Source organism: Ursus arctos, unplaced genomic scaffold, assembly GCF_023065955.2.
Source record: "Ursus arctos isolate Adak ecotype North America unplaced genomic scaffold, UrsArc2.0 scaffold_18, whole genome shotgun sequence".
Taxonomy (NCBI): Eukaryota; Metazoa; Chordata; class Mammalia; order Carnivora; family Ursidae; genus Ursus; species Ursus arctos.
The window spans coordinates 30,953,765-30,969,804 of record NW_026622852.1 but is presented as its reverse complement, the minus strand read 5'-3'; the positions used below and the strand labels follow the sequence as shown (position 1 = coordinate 30,969,804).

Here is a 16,040-nt window from a genome sequence, read left to right as displayed (position 1 = left end):
ATATGTTATGGTTTTTTTTTTTTTACACATGTTGTCTTAAATAACTCTTTAAAATCTGGTGAGCACTTACCACTGACAGCACATCTCAATTCCAATTAGCCATGTTTCAAGTACTCAATATCTACCATGTAAGACAGCACAGTATAGATAACTATTCATTTATCATTTATTGATTACCTTCCATATGCCAGGCACTCTGCTAGGTGCTGGGGACAGAAAAATACCCTGGATTCAAAGGGCTCATAAGGTCTCATCCAGCTCCCAAACCATAATTCTGCCATAGCAGAAGAAATCAAACCCTCCTTCAGGGCTGCTATCATCCTGAGCACCCACTTCTCCACTACAATACTCATGATGCTGTTTTAGAACCATTTGGGTTTTCAAACCCAGTATGTACCATGAGACTGTGAGCTCCTTAAGAATCTAGACAGTTTTACTATTCATTTCCGCATAATTCCTAACACTTAGAACACAGTACTCTTCTTGCTATGATTTCAAATTAAAAGTGCTGTTCTACATTTGCAATCAGCCTATAAGTGACTTGAGGAATGCAACTGTCTCCCACAGCACTCATCATCCTGCAACTTCTCAGAACATGATATTTTCATGGTGTATTACACCACAAAGTACATAATAATGGGACTACAGAGACTGGGGCTATGTACCAACCTATAATAATAAGATCTTGTAATGCATATAATAATGGTACTGTATCGGTCTATAGAGGCTGTGGTAATGTACTAATCTACCATAAGAAAGTCCTATCAACAGCAGGAGATTTCAAGAATGATGAGAACTGAAAGCTATCAGAGAATTCAGTTACATCACAGCAATAAGAGAAAGTTAACTAAATCGAGAACAAGATTTTGAGAAATTAGTAAACAAAGTATAGCACCAGTAGCATTTAATGAATGAATTAATGAAAGAATATGGTATCAGGCCCTAGACAAAGCAAAGCCATCTAAAAACATGAACATGTGTGAGCCCGGATAGCTCAGTTGGTAAAAACATGGACATGTCCAGTAAAACCTTGAAGTCTGTGGCTGTCACAGAGTTCAAATTTAGCATTCTGCTCAATGCCGGCTCTATTCATTTCATTATTCATACATACTAATTCTGTGCACAGTCCCTGCCCTTAAGAAGCTTATAATCAATTCAGGGAATCCACATATACACACAAAAAGCTGAAAAACACAACGGAAGGGTTCCCACATGACAGTTAACAATTAAACATCAAAGAAAAAAAAAGGAAAATAAATAAATAAATGCCAAAAGAAGGTTTTACAACATGGGGTGCCATGGGAAGTTCAAGTTTAAAGGAGAAATCATTGTAGGTGATATTACTCAGGGAAGGATGCAGAAAGGAGAGGACTTAAGTTAGGTTTCAAAGCATATACAGATTTATTTAGATAGGAGAAGAGTGGAAACCAAAAGGAAGGTATAATGCACACAGCATTCTCAACGAGAACAAGAAGTAGATGAACCTTAGCAAGATCTGTACATTCGAACTGGGGTGTAAGTCAAAATTGGAAAAATAAACTGAAATCGGATTATGGAAAAATATGAACTCCAGGTGGGAATTTTTTTTTTAAGACTTATTTATTTGAGGGTGGGGGGAGGAGGAGAGAATCTCAAGCAGTTGCCCCACTGAGCAAAAGTCCGGATACAGAGCTTGATCTCGCGACCCTGAGATCATAACCTGAGCCGAAATCAAGAGTCAGACACTCAACCAACTGAGCCACCCAAGTGCCCTGAGAAATGTTTTCTTAATCATATGGACATTGAAGACCTACTAGCTGAAGAGTAACACAATGAAAGCCATGTTTTATGTAATAGAAAGTGGTTACCGAGGCCTGGTGCTTAGGGGGAATGGGGAGTAACTATTAATGGGTGTGAAGTTTCTTTTTGGGGTAATGAAATGGCCTAAAATTTGATTCTGATAGGATGTTTGTACAATCCTAAATATACTTTAAAAAAAAAATTTAAATTGAGGGCACCTGGCTGGCCAGTCAATAGAGCACGCAATTCTTGGTCTCGGGGCCATGAGTTCCAGCCCACATTAGGTGTAGAGATTACTTAAAAAAAAAATTTTTTTTTAAGATTTTATTTATTTATTGGACAGAGAGTAAGACAACAAAAGCAGGGGGAACAGCAGAGGGAAAGGGGGAAGCAGATTCCCCGCTGAGTAGGGAGCCCCAATGTGGGGCTCAATCCTAGGACCCTGAGATCATGACCTGATCTGAAGACAGACACTTAACCGACTGAGCCACCCAGGCACCTCTTTTTTAAATTTATTTTAAAAAATTGAAAAAAAAATTGAATTGCACACTATAAGCAGATGAACTTAGGGTGTGTAAATTGTATCTCAAAAAGCTGTTAAAAATTTTAATTGGATAACAGCATGCAAGATAAAGAGGCAGGGGAACTAGGAAGACCAGGTGACCAATTAGGAAGTTACTACATAATCCAAACTTGTGGCAATGAAAAGCTAAGCTAGAGCTTAGCAGTAGGAATAAATATTAAGATACAGAAGAAAATAAATACAGCTTGAAGATGCTTTGGAATGAGCTCTCAGAAACTCAGAGCTGGAAGGGCATTTGAGGGTCTTCTGGTCTGATGAAGGAATCCCTTTAGTTACAACCCCAAAATCCTCTTTCTACTTTACCACTTCCAGAGGTAAAGAACGCAACACAATTAATTCCAATTTATTAAATGTTCCTTACATTGAACAAAATTTCTCTTTAACTATTGATTTCCCCATATCCGTTTACCCTATAGCCCCCACCCAACAATTTTTTTTAAAGGTCAAACTTCCCCAGTCCCATTCTTTATATACTTTGCAACAACCACCTTTACAAGTAGTGCCCAGCACTAACCCCTTCAATCTACTTTAGGCATTTAGCAGAACAGAATTATCATCTGAAAATGCTTTTAATACAGAATTATGAAAAATGACTCTCCTCCAAAGAAAATATGCATGAATTCAAAGAAAATACGGTCAATAAACACATGAAAGATGCTCAACATCACTAATCATCAGGCAAATGCAAATCAAAACTATAAGACAGCATCCCACACCCATTAGGATGACTACCCCCCCAAAAAATAGAAAATAGTTAAGAGTTGGCAAGCATGTGAAGAAATTAGAAACTTTGTGCACTGCTGAAGAATATATGATACAGCAGCTGTGGAAAACAGTATGGGGGTTCCTCAAAAAATTAAAAATATAATTACCATATGATCTATTCCATTTCTGGGGATATATGCAAAAGAACTGAAAGCAGGCTCTCAAACAGACAGCTATATACCCATATTCATAGCAACATTCATAATAGCTAAAACGTGGAAGCCAACACAAGTGTCCATCAATGAATGAATGGATAAACAAAATGTAGTATATACATATGATGGAACGTCATTCAGCCTCAAAAAGGACATTCTGACTTATGCTACAATACAGATTAATCTTGAGGACATTATGTTCACTGAAATAAGCCAGTCACAAAAAGACAAACACTATAGGATTCCACTTGTATGAGGTACTTAGAGTAGCTAAAATTATGGAAACAAAAAGAATGACAGCTTCCAGGGCCCAGAGGAAGAGTAAGTGGGAAGCTACTGTTTATTGGGTATAGTTCTAGTTTTACAAGATGAAAGAGCTCTAGGGGCTCCTGGGTGGCTCAGCTGGTTAAGCACCTGACTCTTGGTTTCTGCTCAGGTCGTGATCTCAGGGTCATGGAATCGAGCCCCACATGGGGCTCCACACTCAGCGGGGAGTCTGCAAGAAGAGTATCTCTCTCCCTCTGCCTCTGCTCCTCCCTCCATGTGCACTCTCTCTCTCTCAAGTGAACAAATCTTTAAAAAAAAAAAAAAAAAGATGAAAGAGCTCTAGAAATGGATGGTAGTGGTGGTTGCACAACATCGTGAATGCATTTAATACTACTGAGCTGTGCCCTTAAAAATGGTTAAAATGGTAAATATTGTTATATACATTTCACCAAAAAAAAAAAACTAGAAAAAATGACTCTAAATATAAGCCTAATGATAGGAGGTTCGTAGAGCAAATGCAGTAAGCTGAGTTCAAATGCAGACCTCTAGTCATCCAAAAGTATTTACTAAGCACCTATGATGTTCCCGGCACTACATAGGAGTATGTGAAACTGGAGCTTAAGATTAAGCTCTAAATTTCTAAATTAAGGCTAGAAAACAAATGTTCACCAAGGTGATAGCTGAGAGTACATTAAAGTTCTGAAGGAAATTAAGTAAAGAAAGCAAGCAAAGGGGCAGAAGAGAATTCTGGAATAGTTGTGATACAAGAAAAACCACAGCGGGGCTTAGAGTCAGAAAAGCCTGAATTCTAGTCCTTGCTCTTCCATCCTACATGAGCCACAAACTCACAGTTTCAGCTTCTCCATCTGCAAAATGAGGACCACATAGTTGTGATGAGGATCAAATAATAACAGAAATATGTGAAAGCCCCTGACACACAGAAGGGCACACAGGAAATAACGACTGAATGGAAGAATATCCTACTGATGTCACTCAGGAACCACATTAAACATGACGTGGATACAGGTAGACTCACCAATGGTGAGACCTTTGCCCACAGCCAGGTACCAACAATGAAAACATAAAACAAAAGGACCAACAATCACCAGAATAACATCGACAAAAATTCAGGGATAGAGCATCTCATAATCAGAGTAATCCTAGGCAATAGATATTGGCATCCCCACTATATAGATGTGATCACTGAGGCTCACAGAAAGCAGGCCACACAGCCTGTAAGTGTAGACCACGTTTGAATCCACAGAGCAAGCTCTGAACCACCACACTACTAGCTCACCAAACTACCCTGCGAGATGTGCAGGGAAGGGACAAAAGCAGAATGTCCGAGCACCTGCTCTCCGGGCCACGTAAATTAGATTAACTTCAAAAAGGAAATGTGAAAAGGCTTTAAAGATGTCAGAAGCACAGCTTCAGAAACCACAGCAGCCATGTAGCCTCGCACAGCAAGAACGGGACACAGAATGGTCTTCTCCAAACAATGCCCTCAGGCAAGTGGTGACAGGCTCCGGGAACGACAGCTGCAGTTGCCCGTCTCTGAACAATGTTTGTGTGTGTGAGATATAAAAAGTATACTTGGTCACCCAGTGGCTCCTTCCACCCAGAGGCATTCAGAAACAAATCTACCACCAGCGGCAGTGTTTTCAAATACAAAGGAGAGTATGGTTCTAAGCGATGATGTTATAAGAAAACCCAGCACCAGATGGCCCATCTGCGAAGGCATGTTCCACTGGCTGGCTGTCCTGCACCATCAATGCACGACCCAAATAAAGCATAAGGAGTTGCTATTAACAACCGAGACACGCACCTGGTAGGTCATTTGTTGAAGCCACAACAACCACATCAACACTGCATCAGTAATTCTCTGACTCATTCCTACAAATCCCTACAGTTAAAAAAACTCAATATATTCTTTCTTGTTTCCCCTATATTACCCTGCACCCCAAGCTTCGTCACAGACATATCCCTCCATCCGTCGTTCCCTAACCCCAGTCTCCTCAGACCCCATCAAAGAATTACCTATGTAGGTATAAAAGCCTACCTAGCCTCCACTACCTCCTACTCTCTCGTTTCTAAATCCTATTTCCATACAAACCCTAACTCCTCCTTTCCTAGCCTTTCCACACTGCCCCGTGAAACACATTTTCTGATGTGAATAAACTCATCCATCTCCTCAGCCATTCCCTTAGGAAGTACTCCTTTCATTTCCCTGATAGCCTAAGATCACATTACTTCCTACATCCTCTTTCCTTCCGCCTTCCCCTGCTGTGCTTCCCACCTGTCACCTCCAGATTAGTATTTCACTCTCCTTTGCCAACGACCTTCATCTCTTAGGGGTCAGTGCCACCCACCCAGACAGCCTTCTAAAAGTCCCCATCGTGGCTCTCTACCACGCTCCACGGCACACACGCTCAGACTTCCTGCAGGATTTTAGCAACTGGCTCAGTCTTACCATTCAATGAGGGGACTTATTAAGACCACTTTAAAAAGGGCATATCAAAAGAGCTGTATTAAAATAAATAAATGAGAGTCACTGAGAAATGGGAAAAATAATACCGATATCTCAGTATCTCTGGTATCCCTGATCAGCAGGAAGAGAGACTACTGAGAAGATGAGGCCAAAGATGGGGTGAAGCGACACGCAGGAATGAAGCAAGAGTGTCTTGGAAATAAAAAAGGTGTTACGGTTAGATTTTAGGCTGTATGAAAATATGATCTGGATAAAAGTGGCCATGTTGAAATGTCCCATGCCACAAAGGAACTTCCTGGACAGATGGAAACGTTACAGACTGCAATAAAATGTAGTCTACATGGGGTGTATTCATTTTTCAAACATTCGTGTATCTCACTGAATGTAAATTAGACCTCAAAAAAACACCTGTAAAATAAGAATAATGATAATCAAGTGGGTAGAGGTACACATACAAAATAAGACAGACAGAATGCTGAAAACTGCTGAAGGTAAATGAGGGTTCATTATACTATTCTGTTTATATATGTTTGAAATTTTCTACAATCAAGTTTTTAAAATGTCACATACCCATCTCCCACATACCTCCTGTTCAACCACCATACCTTGTATGGCTTCAACATCTACAACACAGCTTCCAACACTGCAATTTCAATATTTACCACAGGTTTCCCAACAGCCCCCAAAAGCACTAGTTCAGCCACCATGCTGGACGTTCAAATGTTCCATTTCATGAGCACCACCCTCCAAGAGCTCAACTTTAAAAAATCTTCCCTACGGAGCACTATCTTCCAGTTTGCCCGGCTTCTTGCTGGTGCTGTGTTCCTGCTTTTCACTTTGTAGCCTCCATCCCTAGATGCCTGCCTACCTACCTAGTCTTGGTTGTGTACCGGGGACACAATTATGTACTAAAGGCCTCCTACAAATGGTTGTGAGAACAAAAAATAGAAGCAAATGGGGGGGGGGGAGCAGAATACAAAATAGTTACCTTTTGACCTCTACTCCTAATACGACATTTCTTAACTCTTTCACAATTTGGATTTCATATTTATAAGTCTAGAGAAACTCCTTGGTCCAAGATTACCAATGATTCCCTTGTCTTCGGATTCAATGCTCGTCCTCTGATACCTTTATGCGACCTCTCCCTTTGGGCTTCTGTGCCACTGTAGTCTTCCTGGTTTTCTCTGGAACCTGTTTCTGCTTCATCCTAAGCCTCCTCTCCTTTGTAATAACTGTACGGTCTAACAGAACTTTCTGCAACTCTCGATATGTTCTATGTCTGTACTGTCCAATATGGTAGCCACTGGCCACATGTGGCTATTTAAATTTAAATTAATTGAAATGAAATTAAAGATTTTGTTTCTCAGTCATGCTAGTCCAACCTCAAGTGTGCAAGAGTCTAAATAACGCTGCTCTATAATCTCTTACTCCTTCTCAGGACTTCAGTTTTCTGTCACCTCTATCTCCAAAGACTGACTTGCAAATTTATGCTAAAGTCATCCGAAGAGTTTCACAAGCAACTCAAACCCCCAAATTAATCACCTCGACCATCAACTCCTCCCTTACCTTACCTCAAACACATTTCCCCTCCCAACATCCTTAGTTCTATAAACAGAATCCATTATCCAAGTCATCTGAACTCTCTGTCCCTCTGATCTAAGCCAAAGTCTATTCCCGTTGAGTCTACCTAACTCATCTCCCTGCCTCCAGTCCAATATATATAATAACAAGCATAATGTTCCTGCCACGTACCATTCATTCAACTGATTAACTTTGCAGCCTTGTCTTTTTCAAAGATATTAATGATTCTTCACTGCCTACAAATGAAGTTTAAATTTTCTAGGACAAAATAGCATTTAAGACACTATACAATCTGGGGTGCCTGGGTGGCTCAGCCAGTTAAGCAACTGCCTTCAGTTCAGGTCATGATCTCAGGGTCTTGGGAATCAAGCCACGGCAGGCTTCCTGCTCAGTGGGGAGTCTGCTTCTCCCTCTCCCTCTGCCTCTCCTGGCCCCTGCTTGTGCTCTCTCTCTCAAAAAAATAAATAAAATCTTAAAAAAAAAAAAAAAAAGATACTATGCAATCTGGCCCCAAGCTTTCTAGTTTAGTCTCACCTTCTACTTCTACCTCTTAAGCCTCCTACTCTCCGGCCAAAAAAAGGATTCCTTACCATTCTCCAATACATTCTATCATAACATTTGCCTCCAACACCTCTGCTCATACTCTTCCACTCTCCTTAAATATCCTTTTGACCTCTATTCAAATCCCAACTATCCTTCAAGGTTCAGCCCAAATTCCACCTCTTCCATTAAGTCTCTCAGATCCTCACTATTTTCCACCAAATAGTAATCTCCTTTTCTGAATTCCCATTGCACTTTTAACCACACTGTATTTATGACAATAACCAATTTCTATTTTGTTAGGTTATATTGATGTCTATGTATTTGATATCTTTCTATCCACCAACAGTGCCTGATAAAACGACCAGTATAAAGTAGGCACATAATAAATTATATCTACTGATTATGAAAATTTCATTTTAGTTATAGATCAGTTCTTATGTGTAAAGAATTTTCAGTATCTCAAAAGTGGCCTAGGCACTAAATCATCCCTCTAATTTTATCAAAGGCAGACAAGTATTTGGGCATATACAATTTCCCAAATTACCTTAAGTATGAGTTTCTACCTACTGAAAAATAGCCTTCATATTCTGGTCATGTACTAACAGTATAGAGAATAAAACTGGGGCTGATCTATTATGACTCCTACAGGAATACAGGAGGTTTTCTATTTTAAAAATAGCACTTGTATCAACATAGGAAACATTTTTCAGGAGCTCGTGGGATATAAATGATTCAGGTGTGACAGGATTCCAGTGAGGGAAATAACAAATTATTCAGTGATAATAAGTTACCACTTATTAAGCACTTATGAGTATGTCAGATACTGTTCTAAGCACTTGACATATATTATTGTTTTTAAAGATATTTATTTGAGAGAGAGAGAGAGCACAAGCATGCAAGTAGGGGGAGGGGCAGAGGAAGAGGGAGAGAATCTTCAAGCAGACTCCCCACTGAGCACGGAGCCCAACTCGGGGCTTGATCTCACGACCCATGAGATCATGACCTGAGCCTAAACCAAGAGTTGGACACTTAAATGACTGAGCTACCCAGGTGTCCATATTATTTAATTTTTATAAAACTATGAGATAGGTACTATTATTGTTCTCATTTTACATATTTTTTAGAAATTAGGCATAAAAGGTTGATCACACATCTAAAAACAATTCTTCATTAGTATAACCTAACAAATAAGTAGAAGATGCATGTGTGAAAGAACAATTATATTTAAGTCTCAAACCAGGAGTCCTGAGATATAGACCTGCTTCAGTTCACTGGATAGAACCTCACAGAGCCTCAATGTTCCCCTTGATCCTTAGGCCTCGGAGTAGTTGTAAGAATCAAATTAAATCAAATTAAAGTCAAGAGACCTAGAATCCAATTCCTGCTGCTCTGACCTTTACTACACGTAAGACTCTGTACAAATAAATCCTACAGTTTCTTTGAGCTGCATCCATTCTTTTGACAAGTATGGCGCACCTAATATGTGCCAAACATTCCACCAAGAGTTAGGAATACAAAAGTGAACACGATAGATACAGACTCCTATCCTCACAAAGCTCAGAGCCTAGAGGGGAATATAGATAGATAGATAGATAGATAGATAGATAGATAGATAGATAGATAAAATTATAATTGAAGTCGGTTAAGTGTTTGGATAGGAGAGTATACAGAGAAGCACCTAATCTAGACTTAAGGGTCAAGGAATACTTCCCAAGAGGAAATGACTCGCTAAGACTGAAACGATGAATATTAGTTAGAGAACAGTTCCAGGCAGAGGGAACAAGGATCAAAGACCTGTGCACAGAAGGCTAGCATTAATAGTATATCCTAACTAAAGAGGAATTAAAAAGCAAAGATGAGGGATCTTTCTGTATAATTTCTTACAACTACATGTGAATCTGCAATTATCTCAATAAAAATTTTAATTAAAAAAAAGCATATATGTGAGTACTCTGTAAATTGAGAATAAGCACCTTAGCTATTTCGCTTAATATTATTACCAATAATGTATTCCATAATGTATTGCTACAGACAGCAAAGCTGGAATGATCATTATAAGGGAAAAATAACTACTAAAGACAGCTAGTGACCATATTTCAATAGTTGGCCAAAATTTGGAAAATCATGATTCAATACCTTTCACATCTGGTCGATACTGTAGTCCATCATCTTTTTTTCCCAACAAACTAGTGTCATCTGTGTCTATAAAAGAAAAGTTTTCAAATTAAGACACACAGGATGTTTAAGTCATACCATGAAACTCCCAAATATTCTAAATGCTCCAGATCCTTCCCAACTCTATCCACTTACCTTGCTCACATTTCCCACCGTTCTCTTGATCTATTGTGCCATTTCTACCTCAGGCCTCAAGGCATCCCAAATATATACACGCTCTGCAAGATGAACAAGTCTTCCCTGTGCAAACTAATGTAACACGTACTCCAAAGGGAAAGGATTAGCCCTCTCTCTAAAGGACAATGGGCTCAAGATTTACCTCTCCTACCACTGTTTCCCTGGAAACATATCAGATTAAGATAAAAGTGGAATCTCAGCTATGTTATCAGACAAAATTTACGATAGGAATGACCCCAGACTGGTGAAATGTATTTGGACTGGGAAGACTGTAAATGAACCACAAATGCCTGTTGGAAGCACAAGCTTCGGCTTCCCACTACATAGTGAGGGAGGAAAGGGAAGGTACAGTTAAGTATGAGTGGAAGTATTATCAAGAGGACCAAGATAACAGTTAAGGGGCACCTAGTCCAAAGGATTCTAAATAGGCATGAATTTCAATTAACAACATTCTCAAGCTTGGCCAACTTGAAGTTTGAAATTCTAGGTAGTACCATTCAATCATGAACCAGTTCTTCATAAAAGGTATTATTTCTCTAAGCTACTATTTCAACTTAGGCTCTAAATGCCACTTTATTTAAGAAAAACAAACCATATACTTCTTTAAGATCACGGCTAAGTGGAGTGTCTACCTACAAGGGGTCTCTATCAGCAAATGGTTTGTTCTCCCACCCATACCTGACCCCTCTACCTGAAAATGCTCTGATGAGCTTCTTGGGCATTCTCTGGTAGCTTAGACCAGAGATACTGCAATCCCTCGTGCAGTGGCTTCCAACATTTTCCCCTTAGCTTAGGTAAAGACATATCCCTTTAGTAAGTCCAAAAATGGTAGGAGAGCCTTGTAAGCAGGAAAGACCCACAAGTCCATGACAATGTGTTTGGCTCTTGTATGTTGTATGTTACTAGGAAATAATACATTATCCTAGCCCAAATGCGTATTACTAAGGAAAGAAGGTTGAGAAGTTCTGCCTTTAGTGACTGGACATTTCTAGCTGAAATGGAAAACAAAAACAAATGCTTAGTTGCTATCGTGGCTCTAAACTATGACAAAAAGCAAGAAAAGCATAAAGAATTTTAAACTGAAGGTAGTAATTTTTCCTTACATTCTATAACCTCACACTAAAATCTCTAATAGTACATAATATGTAGGGGCAAAAACTACAGAGAGAATGTAAAAACAAAGTAAACTTTTATGCTCAAGAAAAAAAGATGAATATATGGCAATGCTTGTAGTTTTACTATAATTAAAATAAGTTAAATAATTATTAAACAGCTATAATCATTACTATAAATTTGAGAAAACCTCTGAGAACTATAAAGGTATCTAAAAGTCTATGTTAGGAAGAGCTTAATAACTATATGATCAACCAAAAAGCATGGTCTGTGTCTTGAGAAGATGAAAATAAATGGAAAAAAATCTAAATTAATAACAGAACAAAGAAATTCTAAAATATAAAGTAATAAAAGAAACAAATAGAACATCAAAGACTTCTGATTTTACAAATATGGAACACTACCAAAATGACAAGTAAGATTTCAGACACAGAATATTAAAGAGAGGTCTCTGGATGAGTAGAATGGATTTTACCTGTGCAATGACCAAGATGCCTTATATCAATTTGTTCTTGCTTTATACAAGATGCTTCTCGAACAAAACAAGGATTGTTGTAGGAACTCCCATCAGAAGCACACACAGGATTAAAACTGTAGCCACTGCAATCTATATTACATACACACCTGTTGGAAAAGACAAAAATTACCTATATTTTACAACAGAAGTATTTCACAATTCTGTATTTCACTTTCTTCTTTTCTGCTTTCTGTTAACAGAAATCAATATATTGTTTTAAGTTACTGATTAAAGATTAAGCAAAATGAACGCTCAGCTAACAATTTCTTTCAGGTAAGAATTTAGAGAAATTTCATCCAGATATTATTAATCTGGTAGTTTCCCCAGAATTTTCATATCTAGATACAATAATCAAGAGATGTCAAATGTCAACAACGTTAATTAAAAAGCAACACGCCTAGCGGAAAGGACACAGAGTTGAGTCAAAAGTCATGAATCTAAATCCCAGCCCAACTAATTACTAGATTTGTGTCCAGATTCTTTCCCTAAGTCTTAGATTACTTATCTGTAAAATAGAGGTTATAATAATATATCGACCTCACCAAATAACTAGAAAGACTAAAAAGCATTATTTGATATAAAACATGTAAAATGAAAGCCCCCCAAAGTGTTTCTCGTTGCACATCTACCTACATCACTGAGTGTCCACCCAACACTGAGACTGCACAAGAAGTCCCAGGCAGGGTCACTCCTTCCAAGAACAATAAAATCTAAATGAGAATATAAAAACAAAAAAAAATTTAAAAAAGAAACTGTCCTGTTTCCAGTAACACTGTAGGCTCAGAAGCTAAGCTAAGCTTCCCACTGAAAACAACAAAAAAATACAGGAAAAGTATTTTAAAATATTCTCTCAAATGCATTCATAAGTTGACAAGAAATCAAGGAATATTCAGAACAAAAGTTAAATGCAGACGGAACAGAGAAAGGTCACTTGAGTTGGCTAAAACTGATTTTCACCTTGAAAGTGTTTACCAAATTGGATAAATTCAACTATCAACTCTTGTAGCCTTGCAAGCCTCTGGGGACAGAAGACAAACAATACTGACCTACCTAAGATGGGGAGTTTGAAGACCCTAGAAAAGCTGGTACCTCAAAAAGCTACAACTCTCAGCATGAGGGTAAACTAGAAATGAGTTTCCATATTCCACAGGAACTATTTAAATTGGGAGGAAAAAAAAATGCTGCCCTGAGCCATGGCATTGAAAAGAGGGAAGATAACATCTCCCCTGAGAATTAAAAACCACAAGCCAGTCCTCACATGGGTAATTACAACTTGAAATACTACTTGGGTGTTCTGAAAAACCTCAAGCCCAGAATTTATTTTCAGAGCCAAGGACTGGAAGGGGCCCTAGGCAACTGACAGAAGTAGATGCAATCTCCTTTGGAGAAACCAACTTTATTATCCTCGACCTCAAACATTTTCCAAGATACACTTGTGAGAAAAATAAGCAGAGCACACACTCACTCAGTCATATATCTACAACAAATAAGGAAATAAAACACCATGAGTGGAACAAGCTGATGTGAAAATGAACCAAGCAGGGGCACCTGGCTGGCTCAGCCTGTGAAGTATGTGACTCTCAGGGATAGAATTAACGAAAGGAAAGGAAAGGAAAGGAAAGGAAAGGAAAGGAAAGGAAAGGAAAGGAAAGGAAAGGAAAAGAAAAAGAAAAGAAAAAAAAGAAAAGAAAAGAAAAGAAAAGGAAGGGAAAGAAAGAAAGAAAGAAGGAAAGGAAAGGAAAGGAAAGAAAAGAAAAAGAAAAAGAAAAGAAAAAAAAGAAAAGAAAAGAAAAGGAAGGGAAAGAAAGAAAGAAAGAAAGAAAGAAAGAAAAGAAAAAAGAAAGAAGGAAAGGAAAAAGGAAAAGGAAAAGAAAGAAAATGAACCAAACAGAAATTCTAATAGATAAAGAATGTATTATTAGAAATAAAAAACTTGGGGGGTGCCTGGGTGGCACAGCGGTTAAGCGTCTGCCTTCAGCTCAGGGCGTGATCCCAGTGTTGTGGGATCGAGCCCCACATCAGGCTCCTCCGCTGGGAGCCTGCTTCTTCCTCTCCCACTCCCCCTGCTTGTGTTCCCTCTCTCGCTGGCTGTCTCTGTCTCTGTTGAATAAATAAATAAAATCTTTAAAAAAAAAAAAAAAAGAAAGAAAAAACTTGGGGCACCTGGGAGGCTCAGTCGGTTGAACATCTGACTCTTCATTTAGGCTCAGGTCATGACCTCTGGGTCGTAAGATGGAGCCCTGCATCGGGCTCTGTACTGGGTGGGGGGCCTGCTTGGAATTCTCTCTCTCTCCCTCACCCTCTGCCCCTCCCCTCCATGGCATGTGCACTCTCTCTCTCTCAAAAAAAAATAAAAAGAAAAAAGAAAAAGAAATGAAATATTCAATAGGTAGATTTAACAGGAGATTAGATAAATGAAAGGTGAGTTAGGGAACTGGAAGACTGATCAAAGGAAATTACTCAAACCACATTAGAGTCAAAGAGACGGTACACAGGAAAAAAAGATTAAGAGACATGGAAGACAGAAGTGACAGAATCTGGAAAAACTCTGACTGGACCTCAGGAAGGCGTAAAAGGAATGAGGCAGGGGCAATATTCTCAGCAATTCCTTGTCAAATTTTCTAAAACTAAAAAACGATACAAATCTAAATATCCAAGAAGCCTAATACATTCCAAACAGGATTATTAAAAAGAAATCTAGACACAGAGATATCACAGTGGAATTTTATAGCAACATCAAAAAAGAGTATTTTAAAAGTAGCCAGAAAGAAGAGAAAGATTACTTTCAAAAGACAAGAATAAGAGGGACAAGTGTCTTCAAAAGCAATACTGAAGCCAAATTGTTTATTTATAGCCAGACAGTTAAATAATGCCTGCAATGTGCTGAGATAAATGACAATTCTATATAAAGAGAAATATCCTTCATGAATGACAGTAAAATAAAAGTAACTTGGAAGAAGTAAAAACTTAAGAGTTTGTCACCTCCTGGCTATCAGTAATTATAAAAGCAGCTGAACAATGATCTTATAAAGAAGATCTGAAATGCAAATGCAAATGAAGAACAAAGGCATAAATACGTAGGTAACGTTAACAAAGCTAGCCTTGCAAGGGCCCAACAATTTCACTACTAGGTAAGGCCCCTAAAATCTCGTACACATGTGCATCAGGAGATGTAAGAATGTTCATGAACAGCAGCATTACTCATGAGAACAAAAGACTGGAAACAATCCACATGTCAATCAACAGTAAAAGGCACTGTAAAAGGATGTGGTATAGTTCAAAAATTAAATTCAATAAGCAGTGAAATTGAATGAACCGTGTGCATTAACATGAATGAATCCCAAAAATGTACTTGCTAAGCCAAAGAAGATACATATGGAGATGATTCCATTCTATACAAACTCGAAATCAATGAAGAGCTTTATCATATGTGGTAAAAAAAATTTTAAAAAGCAAAGAAAATGCAGGATACCAGGTAGGTAAAGGAAAGATCCATTCAGGGAGGAACACGGGAGGGCAGTTCTGAGGTATTGATAATATTCTATTTCTGGCTTGGGAGGTAGGATTCACAAAACTTTGTTTCATTTTTGTGCCTTAAACCAAGTGTGTAAGTTTTCATACACTTTTAAATATATACTCTATTTCGCAATTTAAAAACGAAGGCACCAGAAAAAAAATTAACTATTCATATTTACTAAAGTCAGAAAGGCTTTTACATTTTGGCGGGGAGGGGGGGGGAGAATGTGACGGAGACCGCATTTGGTCTGCAAAGTGTAAAATACTGAACATCTGGACCTTTATAGAAAACCCTGCTGACCCCAGCTTGACGGGATATAAGTGGGCAAAACTGGAATGGCAATAACAGAGAAAGGGTGGCTAATGAAAGATTATAGAGCT

At 38.5% G+C, this 16,040-nt stretch overlaps 1 protein-coding gene across 4 annotated transcripts in view; it reads right to left on the bottom strand.

The window, feature by feature from the left end:
- Positions 1-16,040, bottom strand: part of TMEFF1 (transmembrane protein with EGF like and two follistatin like domains 1) — a 75,580-nt gene that overhangs the window by 15,446 nt on the left and 44,094 nt on the right. For all 4 annotated transcript variants that reach the window (XM_044386779.3, XM_057313625.1, XM_026506125.4 and 1 more), the window contains exons 6-7: positions 12,102-12,250; positions 10,298-10,363 (exon numbers count right to left, since the gene is read on the bottom strand). In XM_044386779.3, the coding sequence (XP_044242714.2) occupies positions 10,298-10,363; positions 12,102-12,250 (215 nt within the window). The remainder of the gene's footprint in view (positions 1-10,297; positions 10,364-12,101; positions 12,251-16,040) is intronic.